Source organism: Bos grunniens, chromosome 9 (assembly GCF_055505025.1).
Source record: "Bos grunniens cultivar Pamir isolate PY7600 chromosome 9, Bosgru_T2T1.0, whole genome shotgun sequence".
Classification (NCBI taxonomy): Eukaryota; Metazoa; Chordata; class Mammalia; order Artiodactyla; family Bovidae; genus Bos; species Bos grunniens.
In genome coordinates, this window is record NC_141173.1 from 70,666,569 (window position 1) to 70,690,602 (window position 24,034).

The following is a 24,034-nucleotide window of genomic DNA, read 5'->3' on the forward strand; positions in this document are numbered from 1 at the left end:
GTGCTCTGCAATTCTTCTCTTACTTCCTCCTTTTGTTAGGCCCTCTTTTACCTCCATGGTCCTCAAATTTTATGACAGTTTTATTTTCCTCCAAATTATTTTTTTTTAAAGCTGTTTGACTCTAAGCTGATCACCTTTTCTGGACCTTAGATTCATCATTTGTAAAATGAGAGGATTCAATTCAGTTGCTCAGTCATGTCTGACTCTTTTCAACCCCAGGGACTGCAGCATGCCAGGCTTCCCTGTCCATCACCAACTCCCAGAGCAGTATGAAAATTTTACAGTATGAAAATGAGAGAATTAGACATAATTATTTCTACTGCTAATTCCAGCACTAACATTCCTTGACTGTAGAAAGATAAATTACTTCCCCCTGCAACACAAAGGGCTTTGTCTCTTCAGCCTCCTCCTCACTCTTTGAGGCAGATCTTAAGGTAACAGATTAAGAGGTTGGGTCTCTGACAGAACTGGCTCCAAATTCAGGATTTGTCACTTGCTGCTGAGTCACTGTGTCCTGGAAAGTAATTAACAACACTCAGTTTCTATTTGCTTATCTGCATTTCCTCTAGTAGTCTAGATAGCAAAACCTGGGTCCCAAAGGGAATTTATCTAACCAGGCTGAACCAAACCCCTTTAGAAGTGGAATTATTTGATTTGTTCATCCCACAGAAAGTTGGAAAGGACACCAGTGAAATATTGGGCCATTGAGAGTCTTCCCTTTTGAAGATTTAAACTATTTTGTAATAGTTTAATAGTCTCTTTAATGTGTGAAGACATCACCAAGGCAAAATGGGCTCTTCATTTCTAGGAGGCCCAATTAAGAGTAGGTGTGGTAAAAGAGTTAGGATTAGGACCTCCAGAGAATGGTAGGCTTGAGATGAGGTATGTGACAGAAGGCATCACTTTAAGGAAGTCTAGGACTTCATCTCCAGTGTCCCATCAAACTGCCTGGAGACTGAGCATGGTCTAATACCACAGTGCCATGAGCTATACCAGTGACTACCAAAGGGTCATGGACTCTAGTGAGAACATTTTCTTGTCTCAATGTGGATGAGAACAGACAAAAGAAGGTCCAGGATCAGCAAACTATCAAGTGAGATAGAAGTAATTTGTCTTGAACTGGAAGTCAGATTTCTTGGAAAGTTAGATGTGAAACGGGTTACGAGAAGACTAGTAGTAACCATGCTTGTGTCCCAGGGATAAATCTCACTTGACTTTAGTGTATGATCCTTATAATGTGCCGTTGCATTTGTCTTACTAGTATTTTGTTGAATTTTTTTGCTCTAAATTCATGAAGGTATTGGCCTGTAATTTTCTTTTTCTTTAGTATCCTTATCTGGCTTTGGCATCAGGGTAATGTTAACCTCATAAAATGAATCTTAGCGTATTCTTTCCTCTTTGTTTGTTTGTTTTTTGGCAAAGTTTGAGAACTGGCATTAATCTTTCTTTAAAGGGCTTCCTTGATAGCTCAGCTGGTAAATAATCTGCCTGTGATGCAGGAGACCCCGGTTTTATTCCTGTGTCAGGAAGATCCCCCAAAGAAAGGATAGGCTACCCACTCTAGTATTCTTGGGCTTCCCTGGTGGCTCAGTTGGTAAAGAATCCACCCGCAATGTGGGAGACCTGGGTTTGATCCCTGGGTTGGGAAGATCCCCTGGAAAGGCTACCCTCTCCAGTATTTTGGCCTGGAGAATTCCATGGATTGTATAGCCCACGGGGTGGCAAAGAGTCGGATATGACTGAGCAAATTTCACTTTCACTTTTCACTTTCCTTCTTTAAATATTGGCATTAATCCATCTTTAAAGGGCTTTCCTGATAGTTTAGTTGGTAAAGAATCTGCCTGAAATACAGGAGGCCCCAGTTCGATTCCTGGGTCAGGAAGATCCTCTGGAGAAAGGATAGGCTTCTTTAAATATTAGGTAAATTTAACTTGTGAAGCCATCTTGGGCTTTTCTGTTAGGAAGTTTTCCATTACTTGTTATTGGTCGGTTCAGATTTTCTATTTCTTTATAATTCAGACTAGAGAAGCATTGGAAGTGTTAGTCACTCAGTCGTGTCAACTCTTTGTGACCCCATCAACTGTGTAGCCCACCAGGCTCCTCTGTCCATGGAATTTTCCAGGCAAGCATACTGGAATGGGTTACCGTTTCCTTCTCCAGGGGATCTTCCCGACCCAGGGATTGAACCCCAGGGCTCCTGTATTGTGGGGAGACTCTTTACATTTGTTCATAATAGTCTCTTATAATCCTTTTTATTTCTGTAGTGTTGGCTTCTGACTTTACTGGAGTCTTCTCTTTTTCCTAATGTAGCTAAAGTTTTGTCAATTTTATCTTTTCAAAAAACCTACTTTAATTTTGTTGATTTTTTAAATTGCTTTTCTCTTCTCTGTTTCACTTATTTCTGCTATAAGCATTATTGTTTTTTTCTTTTTCGCTGACTTTGGAGTTTGCTTGTTCTTTTTCTAGTTCCTTAAGGTATAAAATGAGGTTGTTTGTTCGAAATTTCTTCTTTTTTCAATGTAGCTGTTTACTGCTATGGACTCTTTTCCTTGAAGTGCTTTTGCTGCATCTGTACATTCTTCAGCTATTTTATCTCCTCATCAATTCAGTCTTCTATTCCTTCTTATAGTTTATAGTTACTATGGGTATATATTTATTCCATATATGTTTTCAAATTTTTGGTTTACTTTCTTTTTAAAAAGATGTTTTTTAAGGAACAAAATATGCAAATAATAAACTTTAAAAAATGGTATTGAAAGTTACAACAGATTCTTTCCTGATCTTCCTACTTTTTCTCTACAGAAGCAACTATTCTTATTAATTTATTGTGCGTCCTTCCAAAATTATCCTGTTCAGTCATAATTTAAATGATTAAGATCAGGAAGAAATGATGGTAGGTCTTGCTTATGATGAGCTGTTCTCTAATAGCTCTTGTTCAAAGGCAGGTGGTCAAAAATGGTAGCTTGAATCTGTAGATAGTCCACAGATCTGTAGATGTCCTGTTTAAGACTAGAAAAGTGTCATGTTTTTATATCACTGGTAACTTAGGTTGCTTTTTATCTTATGCTCTGTGCCTTTAGACACATTTAAGAATTTGAACACATTATACATGCTTCAGGGAAATAAAAGCAGAAACCTTTTATCTCTCTTTATTGTATGATTGTCTTCTCCACTTAAATTCTTCTAATTATGTCAGTAGATTAGATCTCATTTTATTTTTCTTATCATATGATTTCATAACATATTAAATATATCTTTGTCTATTTGAGGACAAGGTTTATTTGTTGGTGATATTGACTCAAAAAGAAAAATGGTTATTTTAATCTTTGATTATACATTATGACCTAGAGCAAGCTTCAGGTTCAAGTACATCAGAACCACTTGGGGCACTTGCTAGAAATGTAGTGTTTTTTTTTTTTTTTTTTTTTTTTTAAGCTCCTTTCCCTCCACCTTTCAACCCTCACCATTCCCACCAGAGTCCTATTTAGTAGACTTAATATTGGATCCAAGAAGATTCTGAAGGAGGAAATTCCTGGATCATATTGGAAATACTGGTTTCCTGGCTGGGAAGGAGACCAACTCCAAGCCTATTTGAGAAAAACTTTATTATTTGCAGATGCAAAGTTTGTTGTTTTCTGGACAACAATCATTTGCACCTTTTGTTTTAACCTAAATAGAATCTCTCATGGTGAAGTTCTCTTTTAGAATTAGAGGTGATAGAATTTTGGTACAGAAAATGTCTCATACGTCACTCTTGCAGAGGAAATAGTAATGTGCCTTAGTGGTTCTGACTTTCTTGAGCAAGGTTATTGCACAGATGAAAACAACAAAATAACTGAAAGCAAAATTAATGCCATGCTTTGCGGAAAACAGAGCACAGGAAACTTCACTGATCAAATGGAAACTGTACTGAAAATAATAAGGTGGAAAGTTAATTTTGTAAACATTACTACGTGGCATGGGCTTGTGCATTCACACAAGTCAAATTCCTTTTCAGTTATCTAGACAGTTGTATTGGCTTTTGTTATATTGGGAAGCAAATATTATATAGAAAATTTTACTTTAATGAGCCAGGTCAGAAAGAGAGGAACAGCAAACGCAAATACAACTGGCACGGTGTTAAAAGTTTAGGGTCTTTTAAGCTCAGGTGTCAGCAATCTGGGTCTGTGGGCCAAATCTGACCCACTCTGCTTATTTCCGTATGGTCTGCTGATGCTAAGAATTGTTTTCATTCTTAAATGGTTGGGGAAAAAAAAGAATGCCTTGTGCCACACAAAAGAAATTACATGAAATTTCTTTGTCTTGATGTCTACAAATACAGTTTTGTTATAACAGAGCCATGCCATTTGCTCAAAGCCTATTTATTTATTATCTGGCTCTTCACAGAAAAATTTTCCTGATCCTTGACTTAGCACTCTCCTCTCCTGAAAACTGTCATTCCTTGAGAGGAATTTTAAGCATCAGCATTTTAACCTCTTTCTATCTGCAATTCACCCCCTAGTTAGTTTTCTATTTCTCTGGGAAACTTTCATGTTCATATTTTTAGTTATTCAAACAACTTCTGAGGAAGAAACAACGTCTTAATTTCTCACTATCCTTTGTTGCAGAAACATGTGGAGTTCATTCACAATACCTGAGACCTGCCTATCCGACCAAAACCTTCCCAAATCATTATACCATTGTCACGGTAAGTGCTTCATCCAGTGGCAAGACTGACAGACCCCCGAAGGGACTGACCACACCAGACATGCTGAGGCAGGAGCTGGCCAAGCCACAGATTCAGGATCATGTGTGGTAGCGATCACAGCTTAATTCAGGCTGGGAAGGAATGTCTGAGTATGAGGCCAATCCAGGGCTATGAGAAGTTATCTATGAATGAGTGTCCCAGTGCTCAGCTCATTTATCTCTGTGACAGGCCAGGATAGCCTCTGGAACATGGGAAATACCCTCTACTCTGATCTTTTGATTAGCCCCCATTTATCTGAAGGTCTGTGGGAATGGTAGGCTATGTATGAAGACAGCCACTTTGATGTGGAGAATCTCTTTCCTATCTAGTTTTAAAAATTATATTTAATTTGGTGAAGTCTCTTGTTTCATAGTTGAATTCAAACTGGCTATATCTCTTTAAATAAAGCAAATAAAGCAATGAATTCTCCTCAGTGTACGAGAAGACGTACGTGAAAGAACTCAAAGGAAGATTAAGTTTTTTAATATTTATAGATTCAGGGCACATCTTAAGGAGTCCTATGCCTCAACCTTTCTTGCCAAAGAATATTATATTTTTACTACTTTGCATTTAGTCTTTTATTACTGTGTGTTAGTTGCTCAATCGTGTGTGACTCTTTGCAACCCCATGGACTGTAGACCCCCTGGCTCCTCTGTCCATGGGATTTCCCAAGCAAGAATACTGGAGTGGGTTGCCATTCCCTTCTCCAGAGGATCTTCTTGACCCAGGGATCAAACCCAGGTCTCACGACTGAGCAACTGAGCGCACGCACCGTGCGCGCACACACACACACACACACACACATGTAAGTCTACATACATAATATATAATACATATATGTGTGTGTGCTCATACATATATACGTATGTTGTTGTTTAGTCGCTAAGTCATGTCCAACTCTTTTGCAACACCATGGACTGCAGCCTGCCAGGCTCCTCTATCCGTGGAATTTTCCAGGCAAGAATACTAGAGTGGGTTGCCATTTTCTACTCCAGGGGATCTTCCTCACTCAAGATTGAACCCACATCTCTTATATCTTTTGCATTGGCAGGTGGAATTTTTTTTTACCACTAGCACCACCATATGTCTATATAAATAAGGGATTATGCATAAGTGCTATTAATATTCTATATATGTGCATGTATCCATATTCATATACATAGTAATGTTCTGAAATAATGACCCTAAAAGTCTATCTAAATGTAGTTATAATTGCCTATGGTATCATAGACATTCAGTGAAAATGTGTGGAATGATTGAATGAGTCTTTGTGACCAGACTAAATGAATGACTGGATTGATGGATGAATGACAGGGAGAAGCACAGAGACTTGACAGGCTTCCTTCTAGAGTGCTGATAACACATTTTAACCCATTGGCCAACATCTGATACTTAATAGCTTCTATGTAACAAATATCTTGCTCTTATTGCCAATAAACCAGTGTCTAATCATTATTATAATATAGAATCTATAATTAGCAGTTATTAATAACACAAGAGTGAAATTAAAACCATCAACAAAATCATCTTCCTAACATAATTCATTTGCAGCTATAGACCATGGTGGAACTGGTGTATATGTAATAGTAATATATGTATTTGGTATTTGGGTTCAGATCTAGGGGTTTTATATTGAAAGGTATATGACTTCTTTTCCAATAAGAGTTACAGGTCTTATGCTATTTCAATTTAAATGCATGTTTTGTTAATGTATTATTTTATCTTAAATCTTTTTTTCTGAAATTATCATTTTAGGGGTTGTATCCAGAATCACATGGCATCATTGACAATAATATGTATGATATAAACCTCAACAAGAATTTTTCACTTTCTTCAAAGGAGAAAGATAACCCAGCTTGGTGGCAGGGGCAACCAGTATGTGTCACTCTCCATGTCCCCACATGACAATGGATCACTCTTCTCTCTCCACTCTGAGTTTTATGTTGTCTTTTTAATTTCTCAGGGCTAAGGGTGGGAAGGTGTTTCAGCACTATTTATAATTATGATTTGAATCTTTTCAATGTATATAATTGTTCACCTAAGTTGCCTTGAGACTTGGATGTTGAATTATAAATATATCAACCTGGAAGTTACTCAGAAAGCTTATCTGTTAACTTTTTAACTCATTATATTTTATAAATCTTTAAAAAGGAGAGAAGAACTGTACAATTTTACCAATTTGAAAAATGATCTTTCTTATTGCCTTCCTATGTTTTTTTGATTTTTGAAGTGGATACCTAGATAATAACTTTTTAAAACTGCTGCAAGGACAAATTCAAAACAATTTCAACACCTTTTAATAATTAAATACATTTTTCAATGGTTTAATATTGTTCAGTTTCTCATAAATAGTGCCATTTCTACTCAAACTGATTATTTTCTTGACCTCCACTTATTTGAAATTTTCTCTTCTTATAGATCTGGCTGACAGCAATGTATCAAGGTTTAAAAGTTGGTACTTACTTTTGGCCAGGATCGGATGTAGCTATAAATGGCACCTTTCCTTCCATATATAAGATTTACAACAGGTAGGAAAACACCTGCAAATGTAATCCCATCTAGGCAGGAATGATTTGAATTTTTTGTTTGTTTTTTGGTCTTGATCATAATGGTAATTTTATTTTTCCAGTTATTTGGGCCAAAAATCTTGAAATCAATGTTGATTCCTCCCTCTTACATCCCTTATCCAGTTTGTCAGTAAATGCTTGTGCCTCTAATTCAAGCTATACGCAGTTTGAGAATTTTTGATTACTTCCAGCACTAACTCTGGTTTGAGCTGTCCTCCTCTTTTGCCTGTATTACCTCAGTTGCTTTTTGACACATCTCCCTCTTTCTATGTCTGTTTCCTGTAATCTATTGTCAATTCATCAGCCAGAATAATTATTTTAAAAAAACAAGTCTGAATACGACACTGTTTTGCACCCCTCACTTTCAAGGCTCTCAGTTTCGTACAGAATAAAGCCAACAAGCCCTGGTTGGTATGAGCCCTGCTATCCCCTTGCCTCTTAGACTCCTTTCCTACTATTTTCCATTCTCTCACCCTTCTCAAGCTATACTGACCTTTTTGGTGACCCCAGTACACCAGGACACCAAGCTTGCTTCCACTGCAGGGCCTCTGCGAAGGCTGTTCCTCTGCCCGATATAATCTGACTCCATTTATCTGCATAGCCTGCTCCCTCACCTCCTTCTGGCTGTTGCTCAAAAACTACCTTATCAATACTGTCTTAGCCTGATCACACTAAGATTTCAAATTCAAATCCTCCCACTTGAGTTTCTCCAGTGCCCCTTATTCTGGTTCTCGTCTTCCTTTTTTGCCCCATAGCATTTATCACTTTTTAATACACTATGTAATTTATTTATTGGCATCACTGACTCAATGGACATGAGTTTGAGCAAACTTAGGGAGATAGTGAAGGACAGGGAAGCCTGGTGTGCTTCCCTGTGTTCATGGGGTCACGAAGCCTGGTGTTCATGGGGTCACAAAGAGTCTGACACAACTTAGCGACTGAATGACAACAAAAGGCCTATTTGTTGTTTGTCTTCCTCGACTCGAATATGACCTCTAGGAAGGAAGGCATCTTTGGTTTTCTCACTGATAAATTCCACTTTAAAGGAACAAAATTATGGCTGACAATAGATAGTACACAGAACTGCACAAATGAATGAAGTGAACAAAAATAAGCAAATTGAATGGATGAATAGTAACTAATGTAAAACAATTTTATTTTAATTGGAGTAAAAGTGAAGGAGAGATGAATGAGAAGGAAAGAAAGCAATACACAATCTATATCAAGGCACAAGTATCTCTGTATAGGTGTTGAAAACAGGAATCTCTTCGAGTAATATTAAATCCCTTTCAGTGTTCTTATAGTATATGAACACAAAAGAAGCATCCAAAAATATCAATCTGCCTTCTTGAGTAGGAATATAATGAAGTTCTCCTTGAGTCGATGAATTTTTTAAAGTTATTTTTACTTTTCATTTCAGAAGTGTCACATATGAAGAGAGGATCTTTACATTGTTAAAGTGGCTGGACCTACCCAAAGCTGAAAGGTAATACTTAGTGTCAGGGAAGTGCTGGCTCAGCAGGATATCTGTGGGAATAAAGTGAAAGTATTTCTTTACTTTAAATGACTATTTTGGGAGAAAAAAAAAAAAAAAACAAAACTTGGCATTTCCTTTTTATGGGCATTTTTCAAGAATTATTCCTATAACTAGGCATTTAAAGAAAGAACTTGTGTGGCAGAACAAAGGATCGGTAAAAGTCATAAACCAGGAAACACAAAGGCTGAAGCACGTCAAGAGAGGCCTTAACAGCAAGAACAGGACAGATTTTTCAGAACTGAGTCAGACCAGTGCTTACACCCTGGAAGGTCTTGTTTAGTTCCTGCTGGACCACCGTTCCTGCCAAGGCCAAGTGGAACCACTGGGCCTGGATGAAGAGAAGGAGGTGAAAGGGGAAGTCACTCAGTTGCGTCTGACTCTTTTGACCCCATGGACTATACAGTCCATGGAATTCTCCAGGCCAGAATACTGGAGTGGGTAGCCATTGCCTTCTCCAGGAAGACAAGGCAAGACCAGAGGAAAAGAGGAGGAAGCTGCCACAAAGTTCCAGATCCACAAGTCTGCCAGATCCAACAGGTACCTCTATTCCAAATGGATAACGTCTCTCTCCGTTTCGATTTTACCCTAGACCTGATTTTTACACCATATACGTGGAAGAACCTGATTCTCAAGGACACAATTATGGACCAGTCAGTGCCGGAGTAAGTTTTTCTTTTTTAAATAAAGGTAAACTCATCTGAACTTCACCCACAACATGAAATGCTATTCTTTAATTTCCACTGAGTACAAGTGTATGTGATATGTATATGAAGACATAAAAACAGTTAAAAATATAAAAAATTATCTGCTTTATTAGCCACAAAATAGTTAAAAGTCTGAAAAGAATATCTGTCTTATTAACCACATCTTGATTAATTTGATAACATTTATTGAATACTTAGATGCTGTGTTGTTACTTCATGTAACAAGAACATCAAGGCTAGATCCTGTGTGTCAATATGTTAATGCACCCCATTTCAAGCCATGTCACCTGGAAGTCCATTGTGGACTTCTGTCCAGCTGTCAATCAAACCACAGTTCCCTAAGAATTCATATAATTAGATGATATATTACTGATCAGGAAGAGTAATTCCCTGTCTAAACCCCCATTACAATTAAAGTAGACTCTTCAATACTTGTCTCTTCATTATCTAAACCATTTTGTACTTACTACAGAAATATAGTCCTTAAGTATGATTTTTTAAACAAGCTGATTCTCTTCTAAAACCCACTCGAGCCTGCATTGTCCTAGACACAATATAAAGGGGTAAAGGTCCCGTGAGCATGGTGTCTCCCTACCCCATGGAGAATCACATCAAGGTTGTCCTTAGTTGGAATGCAAGTGTGTTTATTTTGCTAGTGTGACTTAGCTGCTGGTTAGAAATAACCCTCTTTTTCCTTCTCATTAAATCAAAGTGATTTCTAATATAAGCCGTGCTCAAGTCTGACCACTTTGAACCCATTGTTTTTCTTAGTTGCTCAGCTGTGTCTGACTCTTTTGCGACCTCATGGACTGTAGCTCACCAGGCTCCTCTGTCCATGGGATTTCCCAGGCAAGAAGAGTAGAGTGGGTTGCCATTTCCTACTCCAGGGTCTCTTCCTGACCCAGGGATTGAATCCACATTTGTTGCAGCTCCTACCTGGCCTGACATATTCTTTACCACTGAGCCACCAGGAAAGCCCATGGAACCCATTAGTCCCCTTTTATATTTCGATGCCACCCTTGACTCACAGAATTCAAAACTTAATCAGGTTATTCTAAGAGTGAATGGCTTCAGTTCAGTTCAGTTCAGTCCCTCAGTCGAGTCTGACTCTTTGTGACCCCATGGACTGTAGCACACCAGGCTTCCCTGTCCATCACAAACTCCAGGGGTTTACTCAAGCTCATGTTCATTGAATCAGTGATGCCACCCAACCATCTCATCCTCTGATGTCCCCTTCTCTTCCTGCCTTCAATCTTTCCCAGCATCAGGCTCTTTTCAAATGACTCAGTTCTTCACATCAGGTAGCCAAAGTATTGGAGTTTCAGTTTCGACATCAGTCCTTCCAAAGAATATTCAGAACTGATTTCCCTTAGGATGGATTGGTTGGATCTCCTTGAAGTCCAAGGGACTTTTAAGAGTCCTCTGCAACACCACAGCTCAAAAGCATTGATTCTTTGGCACTCAACTTTCTTGATAGTCCAACTTTCACATCCATACAGGACTACTGGAAAAACCACAGCTTAAACTAGATAGACCTTTGTTGGCCAAGTAATGTCTCTGCTTTTTAATATGCTGTCTAGGTTAGTCATAACTTTCCTTCCAAGGAGCAAGCATCTTTTAATTTCATGGCTGCAGTACCATCTGCAGTGATCTTGGAGCCCCCAAAATAAAGTCTGTCACTGTTTCCACTGTTTCCCCATCTATTTCCCATGAAGTGATGGGACCGGATGCCATGATCTTCGTTTTCTGAATGTTGAGTTTTAAGCCAACTTTTTCACTCTCCTCTTTGACTTTCCTCAAAAGGCTTTCTAGTTCTTCCTCGCTTTATGCCATAAGGGTGGTGTCATCTGCATATCTGAGGTTATTGATATTTCTCCTGAAATCTTGATTCCAGCTTGTGCTTTATCCAACCCAGCGTTTTTCATGATGTACTCTGCATAGAAGTTAAATAAGCAGGATGACAATATACAGCCTTGACGTACTCCTTTCCCTATTTGGAACCAGTCTGTTGTTCTATATCCACTTATAACTGTTGCTTCCTGACCTGTATACAGATTTCTCAGGAGGCAGGTCAGGTGGTCTGGTATTCCCATCTCTTTCAGAATTTTCTACAGTTTATTGTGATCCCCACAGTTAAAGGCTTTGGGGTAGTCAATAAAGCAGAAGTAGATGTTTTTCTGGAACTCTCCTGCTTTTTCAATGATCCAACAGATGTTGGCAATTTGATCTCTGGTTCTTCTGCTTTTTCTAAATCCAATTTGAACATCAGGATGTTCACAGTTCATGTACCGTTGAAGTACATTACTTTACTAGCGTGTGAGATGAGTACAATTGTGTGCTAGTTTGAGGATTATTTGGCATTGCCTTTCTTTGGGATTGAAATGAAAACTGATCTTTTCCAGTCCTGTGGCCACTGTTGAGTTTTCCACATTTGCTGGCATATTGAGTGCAGCACTTTCACAGCATCATCTTTTAGGATTTGAAATAGCTCAACTGGAATTCCATCACCTCCACTAGCTTTGTTTGTAGTGATACTTCCTAAGGCCCACTTAACTTCACATTCCAGGATGTCTGGCTCTAGGTGAGTGATCACGCCATCATGATTATCTGGGTCGTGAAGATCTTTTTTTGTATAATTCTTCTGTGTATTCTTGCCACCTCTTCTTAATATCTTCTGCTTCTGTTAGGTCCCTACCATTTCTGTCCTTTATTGTGCCCATCTTTGTAGGAAATGTTCCCTTGGTATCTCTAATTTTCTTAAAGAGATGTCTAGTCTTTCTCATTCTATTGTTTTCCTTTATTTCTTTGCACTGATCACTGAAGAAGGCTTTCTTATCTCTCCGTGCTATTCTTTAGAACTCTTCATTCAAATGGGCATATCTTTCCTTTTCTCCTATGCCTTTCACTTCTCTTCTTTTCACAGCTATTTGTAAGGCCTCCTCAGACAACCATTTTGCTTTTTTGCATTTCTTTTCCTTGGGGATGGTCTTGATCCCTGCCTCCTCTACACTGTTATGAACATCCGTCCATAGTTCTTCAGGTTCTCTATCAAATCTAATCCCTTGAATCTATTTCTCATTTCCACTGTATAATCATAAGGGATTTGATTTAGGTCATACCTGAATTGTCTAGTGGTTTTCCCTACTTTCTTCAATTTCAGTCTGAATTTGACAATAAGGAGTTCATGATCTGAGGCACAGTCAGCTCCCTATCTTGTTTTCACTGACTATCTAGAGCTTCTCCATCTTCGGCTGCAAAGAATTTAATCAATCTGATTTCGGTATTGACCATCTGGTGATGTCCATGTGTAGAGTCTTCTCTTGTGTTGTTGGAAGAGGGTGTTTGCTATGACCAGTGCGTTCTCTTGGCAAAACTCTATTAGCCTTTGCCCTGCTTCATTCCGTACTCCAAGGCCAAATTTTCCTGTTACTCCAGGTATTCTTGACTTTGTACTTTTGCATTCCAGTCCCCTATAATGAAAAGGACATCTTTTTTGGGTGTTAGTTCTAGAAGGTCTTTCAAGTCTTCATAGAACCATTCAAATTCAGCTTCTTCATCATTACTGGTCGGGGCATAGGCTTGGATTACTGTGATATTGAATGGTTTGCTTTGGAAACTAACAGATATCATTCTGTCATTTTTGAGATTGCATCCAAGTACTGCATTTCAGACTCTTTTGTTGACTATGATGGCTACTCTATTTCTTCTAAGGGATTCTTGCCCACAGTAGTAGATATAATGGTCATCTGAGTTAAATTCGCCCATTCCAGTCCATTTTAGTTCACTGATTTCTAAAATATTGATGTTACTTTTGCCATCTCCTATTTGACCACTTCCAATTTGCCTTGATTCATGGACCTAACATTCCAGGTGTCTATAAAATATTGTTCTTTACAGCATCAGACTTTACTTGCATCACCAGTCACATCCACAACAGGGTGTTGTTTTCACTTTGGCTCTGTCTCTTCATTCTTTCTGGAGTTATTTCTCCACTGATCTCCAGCATATTGGGCACTTACAAACCTGGGGAGTTCATCTTTCAGTGTCCTATCTTTTTGCCTTTTCATACTATTCATGGGGTTCACAAGACAAGAATTCTGAAGTCGTTTGCCATTCCCTTCTCCAGTGGACCATGTTTTGTCAGAACACTCCACCATGACCCATCTGTCCTGGGTGGCCCTACACAACATGACTCCTAGTTTCATTGAGTTAGACAAAGCTGTGGTCCATGTGATCAGATTGCTTAGTTTTCTGTGATTGTGGTTTTCGGTCTGTCTGCCTTCTGATGGAGAAGGAAAGAGGCTTATGGAAGCTTCCTGATGGCAGAGACTGATTGAAGGGGAAATTTGTTGTTGTTCTGATGCTCAGGGCCATGCTCGGTTCAGTTCAGTTCAGTTGCTCAGTCATGTCTGACTCTTTGCGACCCCATGAATCGCAGCACGCCAGGCTTCCCTGTCCATCACCAACTCCCGGAGTTCACCCAGATTCACGTCCATCGAGTCAGTGATGCCATCCAGCCATCTCATCCTCTGTCGTCCCCTTCTCCTCCTGCCCCCAATACCTCCCAGCATCAGAGTCTTTTCCAATGAGTCAACTCTTCACATGAGGTGGCCAAAGTACTGGAGTTTCAGCTTTAGCATCATTCCTTCCAAAGAAATCCCAGGGCTGATCTCCTTCAGAATGGACTGGTTGGATCTCCTTGCAGTCCAAGGGACTCAAGAGAGTCTTCTCAAACACCACAGTTCAAAAGCATCAATTCTTCAGCGCTCAGCCTTCTTCACAGTCCAACTCTCACATCCATACATGACCACAGGAAAAACCATAGCCTTGACTAGATGAACCTTTGTTGGCAAAGTAATGTCTCTGCTTTTGAATATGCTATCTAGGTTGGTCATAACTTTCCTTTCAAGGAGTAAGCGTTCTTTAATTTCATGGTTGCAGTCACCATCTGCACTGATTTGGGAGCCCAGAAAAATAAAGTCTGACACTGTTTCCACTATTTCCCCATCTATTTCCCATGAAGGGATGGGACCAGATGCCATGATCTTCGTTTTCTGAATGTTGAGCTCTAAGCCAACTTTTTCACTCTCCACTTTCACTTTCATCAAGAGGCTTTTGAGTTCCTCTTCACTTTCTGCCATAAGGGTGGTGTCATCTGCATATCTGAGGTTATTGATATTTCTCCCGGCAATCTTGATTCCAGCTTGTGTTTCTTCCAGTCCAGCGTTTCTCATGATGTACTCTGCATATAAGTTAAATAAGCAGGGTGACAATATACAGCCTTGACAAACACCTTTTTCTATTTGGAACCAGTTTGTTGTTCCATGTCCATTTCTAACTGTTGCTTGCTGACATGCATACAAATTTCTCAAGAGGCAGATCAGGTGGTCTGGTATTCCCATCTCTTTCAGAATTTTCCACAGTTGATTGTGATCCACACAGTCAAAGGCTTTGGCATAGGCAATACAGCAGAAATAGATGTTTTTCTGGAACTCTCTTGCTTTTTCCATGATCCAGCAGATGTTGGCAATTTGATGTCTGGTTCCTCTGCCTTTTCTAAAACCAGCTTGAACATCAGGAAGTTCACGGTTCACATATTGCTGAAGCCTGGCTTGGAGAATTTTGAGCATTCCTTTACTAGCGTGTGAGATAACTGCAATTGTGCGGTAGTTTGAGCATTCTTTGGCATCGCCTTTCTTAGGGATTGGAATGAAAACTGACCTTTTCCAGTCCTGTGGCCACTGCTGAGTTTTCCAAATTTGCTGGCATACTGAGTGCAGCACTTTCACAGCATCATCTTTCAGGATTTGAAAGAGCTCAGCTGGAATTCCATCACCTCCACTAGCTTTGTTCGTAGTGATGCTTTCTAAGGCCCACTTGACTTCACATTCCAGGATGTCTGGCTCTAGGTCAGTGATCACACCATCGTGATTATCTGGGTCGTGAAGATCTTTTTTGTACAGTTCTTCTGTGTATTCTTGCCATCTCTTCTTAATATCTTCTGCTTCTGTTAGGTCCATACCATTTCTGTCCTTTATCGAGCCCATCCTTGCATGAAATGTTCCCTTGGTATCTCTGATTTTCTTGAAGAGATCTCTAGTCTTTCCCATTCTGTTGTTTTCCTCTATTTCTTTGCATTGACTGGGCCATGCTCAGTAAATCTTTAATCAAATTTTCTGTTGATGGGTGGGGCTGTGTTCCCTCCCTCTTATTTACCTGGGGCCAAACTATGGTGGAGGTAATGAAGATAATGGTGACCTCTTTCAAAAGGTCCCATGCAGCACTGCTACACTCAGTGCCCCCAACCCTGCATCAGGCCACCTCCGACCCACACCTCTCCTGGAGTCTCCTGGACACTCACAGGCAAGTCTGGATCAGTCTCTTGTGGGATCACTGCTCCTTTCTCCTGGGTCCTGATGAGCACAAGGTTCTGTTTGTACTCTCCAAGAGGCTTAGTAACTATCTAAAACATATTCACCATTTCTTCTTTTCCGTTTTAATTGTTATCCATGTTTGATTTGATTTGAGAGAGATACTCTAATCTGAGGCTTCCCAGGTGGCTCAGTGGTAAAGAACCCACCTGACAATGCAAGAGACACGGATTCTATCCCTGAGTCAGGAAGATCTCCTGGAGTAGGAAATGGCAACCTATTCCAGTATTCTTGCCTGGAAAATTCCATGGACTGAGGAGCCTGGTGGGTTACAGTCCATGGGGTCACAAAGAATCAGACATGACTTAATGACTAAACAACAGCTCTAATCTGCATTTGTCTGATCCCTATGGCTGACATTAGGCACCATACCTTTTTCTTCTATACAGCACTCTGGTTCAGTATCCAAATAAATTTTGAGTATAATTTGGACAAGTACTTCAAAGGAACAGATCAGGATTTCCTGAGAGATCTTGAGGGGTTAATGTAGTCTGGGTTAAGGCTGGTTAGAACTTCTCTGAATAACAAAAGGGAAAAAAAGTTTACAAATAGCCTGATTAAGGGAGGAGCTGAGCACATTAGAAGAAAACATAAAATGAGCAATGGATGGATAGACAAATGGATAGGTGGCTAGACACATAGACAATATGATGATGGTAAAAATAATAATAGCAGCTACCTCCTACCATGTACTGCTCTATGCCAGGTGCTGTGTGGATGCCGAAGGAGAACCATCTCCCACTAATGTCTGGAGCACTATGAACTAGGGGAGAGGGCTAAGGGGAAACCTATAACAGGAGGCAGGCACCAAATCTTGCAAGTTCTTCTAGGCCATAAAATATGCAATGAAAATATTGAGGCATTTTAATCAGGGAAGGACCTGATCAGATTTATGTGAATTTAAATACCACTTTTACTGTGTAAGAGGAATGGGTTAAAGGAAGCAAGGGAAAGTAGGGAGAGATGAGTTAGACTTTGCAACATTTCAAGAAAGAGATGGTAGTGACTTGGACCATGATAGTGACAGCCATTGTGGATAGAAGAAGATGTGTTTGAGATTAAGAGATAGACTTCATATGACTTTGTGTGAGACAGGTGATGGGGTAGGAGAGTTTCAGATTTCTAGCATAAGCAGGCAGGTTCATTCCAGTAAGGCCACTGAAGGGGATCTTCTTAGAGGACATTATTTTGTAATTGGGATGCCTGTGATGTCTAAATGGAGATGTCCAGAAGGCAACTGCAAATGTGGATTTAGAGCTCAAAGGAGATGAAGATCAGACTGCTTAGCAGCATATAGACAGTCATAGAAGAGGAGATGTCCTAAAGAAAGAAAGAGTGAAGCAGGAGAACAGAAGGATTAAGACTAAGCCTCATGTGAAATTTAAGAAGAGGCAAAACAGATGGAGAAACATTAACTTGTTCTAGATCTTTAAGTTAAACCTCAAGTTTCCTGGTCTCTATAACTGGAAATTCCAATAGCATCATCCATGAATATTTACTTAGAGAATTTCATTAGATAGTGCACTAATAGTAATTGGCTTGCAAAATTCTTTCTCAAAAAAAAAAAAAAAATGCAGTCAGTTTCCCAATCCATTGCTATTATACATTCTATTTACTGAAAAAAATAATGAAGTCATGTTAGTTAAAAATTTATTCATTTAAATCTTAAGTCAATTCAATATACTATATTTATAAAGTGTAGAAAAAATCTAAAATCATGAAAGAATACAAACAAAATAAAAATGAACTCCAATTCACTATTCAGAGACAACCACTGTTAATAGTACCTTGTTATTATGATTATACAGTGGAAGTGAGAAATAGATTTAAGGGCCTAGATCTGATAGATAGAGTGCCTGATGAACTATGGAATGAGGTTCGTGACATTGTACAGGAGACAGGGATCAAGACCATCCCCATGGAAAAGAAATGCAAAAAAGCAAAATGGCTGTCTGGGGAGGCCTTACAAATAGCTGTGAAAAGAAGAGAAGCAAAAAGCAAAGGAGAAAAGGAAAGATATAAACATCTGAATGCAGAGTTCCAAAGAATAGCAAGAAGAGATAAGAAAGCCTTCTTCAGTGATCAATGCAAAGAAATAGAGGAAAACCACAGAATGGGAAAGACTAGAGATCTCTTCAAGAAAATCAGAGATACCAAAGGAACGTTTCATGCAAAGATGGGCTCGATAAAGGACAGAAATGGTATGGACCTAACAGAAGCAGAAGTTATTAAGAAGAGTGGCAAGAATACACAGAAGAACTGTACAAAAAAGATCTTCATGACCCAGATAATCACGATGGTGTGATCACTGACCTAGAGCCAGACATCCTGGAATGTGAAGTCAAGTGGGCCTTAGAAAGCATCACTACGAACAAAGCTAGTGGAGGTGATGGAATTCCAGCTGAGCTCTTTCAAATCCTGAAAGATGATGCTGTGAAAGTGCTGCACTCAGTATGCCAGCACATTTGGAAAACTCAGCAGTGGCCACAGGACTGGAAAAGGTCAGTTTTCATTCCAATCCCTAAGAAAGGAAATGCCAAAGAATGCTCAAACTACCGCACAATTGCACTCATCTCACACGCTAGTAAAGGAATGCTCAAAATTCTCCAAGCCAGGCTTCAGCAATATGTGAACCGTGAACTTCCTGATGTTCAAGCTGGTTTTAGAAAAGGCAGAGGAACCAGACATCAAATTGCCAACATCTGCTGGATCATGGAAAAAGCAAGAGAGTTCCAGAAAAACATCTATTTCTGCTGTATTGCCTATGCCAAAGCCTTTGACTGTGTGGATCACAATCAACTGTGGAAAATTCTGAAAGAGATGGGAATACCAGACCACCTGATCTGCCTCTTAAGAAATCTGTATGCAGGTCAGGAAGCAACAGAACTGGACATGGAACAACAGACTGGTTCCAAATAGGAAAAGGAGTACGTCAAGGCTGTATATTGTCACCCTGCTTATTTAACTTATATGCAGAGTACATCATGAGAAACGCTGGACTGGAAGAAACACAAGCTGGAATCAAGATTGCCGGGAGAAATATCAATAACCTCAGATATGCAGATGACACCACCCTTGTGGCAGAAAGTGAAGAGGAACTCAAAAGCCTCTTGATGAAAGTGAAAGTGGAGAGTGAAAAAGTTGGCTTAAAGCTCAACATTCAGAAAACGAAGATCATGGCATCTGGTCCCATCCCTTCATGGGAAATAGATGGGGAAATAGTGGAAACAGTGTCAGACTTTATTTTTCTGGGCTCCCAAATCAGTGCAGATGGTGACTGCAGCCATGAAATTAAAAGACACTTACTCCTTGGAAGGAAAGTGATGACCAACCTAGATAGCATATTCAAAAGCAGAGACATTACTTTGCCAACAAAGGTCCGTCTAGTCAAGGCTATGGTTTTTCCTGTGGTCATGTATGGATGTGAGAGTTGGACTGTGAAGAAGGCTGAGCGCTGAAGAATTGATGCTTTTGAACTGTGGTGTTTGAGAAGACTCTCTTGAGTCCCTTGGACTGCAAGGAGATCCAACCAGTCCATTCTGAAGGAGATCAGCCCTGGGATTTCTTTGGAAGGAATGATGCTAAAGCTGAAACTCCAGTACTTTGGCCACCTCATGTGAAGAGTTGACTCATTGGAAAAGACTCTGATGCTGGGAGGTATTGGGGGCAGGAGCAGAAGGGGACGACAGAGGATGAGATGGCTGGATGGCATCACTGACTTGATGGACGTGAGTCTGAGTGAACTCTGGGAGTTGGTGATGGACAGGGAAGCCTGGCGTGCTGCGATTCACGGGGTCGCGAAGAGTCAGACACGATTGAGCGACTGATCTGTTCTGATCTGATATTTTATCTTGGTTTTCTCTTCGTGTGCTTTTACTATGAAACACTAAACATGTTTTAAAACAAAATTGCATTATGCAATATGTATGAATGTGTATACAGTTTGATTTTAACATTTTCTATGTAACATTGTATTGTGATTGTCTTCCTATGTTGTTTTTTTTTTTTTTTTTTTTAGTGGTTATTGAGTATGCCCACTGAAGGATGTGGCATAATTTTTTTTCTTGTATTTAAATTGTAAATAAATAATGTGATGACTGGCCTTGCGTGTAAATCTCCATTTGCACTCTGTTTACTTCAGATAAACACCCAGGAACAGTATTATTAGGTTACAACTTATACCCCTTTCCAACTCTCTGGCTACACATTGTCACACGGTCTTCTAGAACATGTGCAACCATTTGGGCTCCTATGGAAGTGTCTACCAACTCTACTACCCAGCATTGGACACAATCAGGAAAATATTTGCAGTTGAACAATGTTTGTTGATGTTGAATACTTTTTCTCAGATATTTATTGCCTAGTCTTCTGTCTTATGGAAAATGCCTTAATTTTTTTTTGTCTATAGGAATATAAGGAATTGGTCTTTTGTACATGTAGCATGGGTGCTGGGCTCTGATATCCTATTCAAAATCCAACAATTTCAGAGAAGGAAATGTATTTAATTTTTACTCCGTTAGATAATAATTTAATTAATTAAGCCTTAATTCATGAAGACAATCTTAACTTCAATTTTTTTTTCTTTTTAGGTAATTCAAGCCTTACAGTTGGTAGATAAAACTTTTGGATTGTTAATGGAAGGCCTAAAGCAGAGAAACTTAGTCAATTGTGTCAATATAATCCTTTTGGCTGACCATGGTATGCTTTTTTAAATCATATTTTATCATTGATTCTATCTTATCACTTTGGGGAGCACACAAATATAATAAGGAATTTTAGAGTCTGTATTTCTAGACCTAGAAGCTCTTGAATGCACTAAGAATGGTAGGCTGTGACTAGAGGACTAAAATTTATACTTTAAGTTCAATTATTCTAACAGTCATTCTGAAAACTGTATCCATACATTTCATTTTCTGTAAAGATGGAGTTAGAGCTCTATAGGGATACAGTTGGGCTGTTATTCAATCACAAAAAGTGCCTCTTTTTTCAGTAAATGATTCTTTCATATAGATTGGCTTCAATTGACTGTGTTGGCTAGCTTTACGATGTCCTGCGTATTTTTTCTGAATCACGTGAATAGACTTCTCTAAAGTCCTAGCACTCCACATCTCTCGACTTGAGGTTAGCTTTCCATTTCAGTTAACTTGAATGTGTAAGGAGGTGAGATGCTGCCACGCCGTCTGCAACCTCATTTTTAAAGTACTCATTCATTCAACAAATATTTTTAAAGTGCTAACTCAATGCCGAGATGTTTCCTCGATATGGTGTGTGAGGAAGTACATAAGGGAGAGGTGGATCTTTTCTGGATGGGGTGGCCTAGAGGGACAAGAAGATGAAAAGGAGCATGTCTATAGAACTTCTGTTTATATCTTAGGACATCAAGATGATGTGAAACATAGTAATTAAAGAGTTTCTAATTGCTCTAAAGTTAAGGGAAATGTTTTAATACATATCTTGTTAAAAGAAATTATAAAACATACAAATAATGAAGTAAATAAAAATAATACAAGGAGAAGTATGGACTGAGTCTGAAAAATCTTCAAATAAAAAAAAGAGTTAACTACAAATCTTTTTAGGAATATATGCTGCTCATATATATTTAAATAAGACCCTTATGAAAAATAAATATTCTTTAAACTTTGTTCTCCTACTTATTTTATTGTTTTATAAAAATGTATGCTATACTTTGGATGAAAGTATTTCATCTTGCCTTATGTACAAATCAAATTTTATAAATTAGCTCTCTATAGAGAACATTCTTTTTCAAAATTAACTGATCTACATTGAACAGGTGATCTGTTTATAATTCCTATCCATTCTTTCTTATAAACCTGATTCTTCTCTTCTACTACCAAGACTTCCAAAGCCTGCCATTTAGAATGAAGTAATTGGGTAAACTGTAAAGCTTCTCAAAATCTTGGTTTGATATATGTAACATAAAATATCTGCTGTTTGACCTGATCAGAGACAATCAATTGTTACCATCTTATACAGTCAGTGGACATTTTTTTTTTTTAATTCAGGAATGGATCAGACCTATTGTGACAAACTGGAATACATGGCTGATTATTTTTCCAGTATAAACTTCTACATGTTTGAAGGACCTGCCCCCCGCATCAGGACTCGTAACATACCTCAGGATTTTTTTACCTGTGAGTGTGAAGATGCCCAAATAGAAGAATAATGGTAAAACTAAAAGCAAATAACATAGGCCCCTAATTCTGAGAATTCAGGTATTACCAGGCCCCCTCTTCTGACTTCTTGGGAAGACCGCACAGAAGTAAATAAGAAACTCCCATGTTTAAATACAGTCTGTTGATAAAGTCTATGGTAATATCTAATATTGTTAGGTTAAAATATATTCCACTCCATTCTTAAATACTAAAATAATTCTTTGCTTAAAATACTTTTTATTTAATTGTATCAGATCATAGTCATTAATAAGCTATGTCAATTCACCTGAATTATTTAATTTTATAGTTGTCAAGTTTCAATTGTAATATGACGTATTTGTTTTTCTTTTCAAACAGTTAATTCTGAAGAAATTGTTAGGAACCTCAGTGTAAGTATACTGCCTCCTAATACATATATTTAGATTAATGCAATGTCTTTAATCTGGGTTTCAAGAAAATTGTATTCTATATTTTCTAGTCCAAACCATTTGTAATTTATTTCTTAAACCTCAGTCAACAATTTTTTATATTCCTGTCAGTTGCTTTTACTTTAGCTGTTTTTGTTTTGAAATTGACACCACTATAGGAAATTTGTTTTGGTACCAGTTTCACTGACTTCTAAATTGAATGGGCTGATGTTTCATTCAAAGGATCTAGGCTACTGAGTTTTGGGCAACACCATTTTTCACATTTTTTGTATGATTTAATATCAGGAAATAGCAAATCATGGATTTTATAGATCTTTTTATACAGTTAAGAGCAGTCATTTCTTTAAATATAATTGAAACTGCTTTTAATTGGCTCTTGCATCTCAGGTTGTAAAAGCAGGGCAAATTCTAGATAGCTCAAAGCAATTGGGATTTTTCAAGGTGAAGTTCACCACTTCTGGAGAGTGTGTAGTGGTTTTAATAATTCTGTGTTTAAAGTATATTTGCAAATATATATCTATTTATATGGATTTATAAGTTTACCATTGCTTGGGGTGGGGCTAGATTTATTTACATATAGGTAATATGCAATTATAGTAAAAACAGAATAAAATGCGAGTGATTGAAGATAAAGAAACACTAGGGAAAGAATAGTTACTATAACCTGGGACACACTGCAAATTTGAAGTAGGAATGACTGCTTAAGCAGAAATGCCTTTATGTTAATCACTCCTTTTTTCTCTTACACCTAATATCCTGATCTTGAATAAGCATGAGGGGTCCTCTTACCCCTGCTAGTGAGGGTTTACCTGTAGTGTAGCCATGCTGATGGAGGGGCGGTGTAGTGAATTTTTAATATACAGACTCTAAATCCACCCATTGTTTTCCCTTAAGAAGTCCTGTTGGTGAGATGAGGAAGGGCAAATGCCTAATAATCCCAGAGGTGCAAAGGGATTTGGAAATCCATTACATTTATGCATAGTTTTCCCATTTTATAGGTGTCATGAAGAAATAATTTACCTCTTTTTCAGTGCCGAAAACCTGATCAGCATTTCAAGCCCTATTTGAGTCCTGATTTGCCAAAACGCCTACATTTTGCCAAAAATGTCAGAATTGACAAAGTCAATCTTTTGGTGGATCGACAGTGGCAGGCTGTGAGGTTTGTGTGTCTAATTTTTCTCATAATACTTTTAACAATCATCTTTCATAATAAATTTCCTTGACCTTATCCTGTTATTATAATCACATGAATCTTCCTGGGCATGATAATTTCTTGATCTTTTATATGCTATCTAGCACTTCTGTATATGAAATGACTGTTACTAGGTTGCCAGCCTTAGCATCCTAATCTTCACAATGTAGATAAGAATGAGGAAGAAGGCTGACTATTTATCAATTGTTCCAGAGATTATTGGTACCAGCATGTTCTCAGTCTCCACTGTGGTCTCTGTTAGGTGGCAGACAGGAT

The 24,034-nt window shown here is 38.5% G+C and overlaps 1 protein-coding gene across 1 annotated transcript in view; it reads left to right on the forward strand.

Moving 5' to 3' along the window:
• ENPP3 (ectonucleotide pyrophosphatase/phosphodiesterase 3) overlaps positions 1-24,034 on the forward strand; it is an 88,298-nt gene that overhangs the window by 32,772 nt on the left and 31,492 nt on the right. The window contains exons 7-15 of the mRNA XM_086316475.1: positions 4,608-4,687; positions 6,482-6,601; positions 7,145-7,254; positions 8,714-8,779; positions 9,420-9,492; positions 20,555-20,663; positions 21,989-22,117; positions 22,496-22,527; positions 23,598-23,725. Of these exons, the coding sequence (XP_086172601.1) occupies positions 4,608-4,687; positions 6,482-6,601; positions 7,145-7,254; positions 8,714-8,779; positions 9,420-9,492; positions 20,555-20,663; positions 21,989-22,117; positions 22,496-22,527; positions 23,598-23,725 (847 nt within the window). The remainder of the gene's footprint in view (positions 1-4,607; positions 4,688-6,481; positions 6,602-7,144; positions 7,255-8,713; positions 8,780-9,419; positions 9,493-20,554; positions 20,664-21,988; positions 22,118-22,495; positions 22,528-23,597; positions 23,726-24,034) is intronic.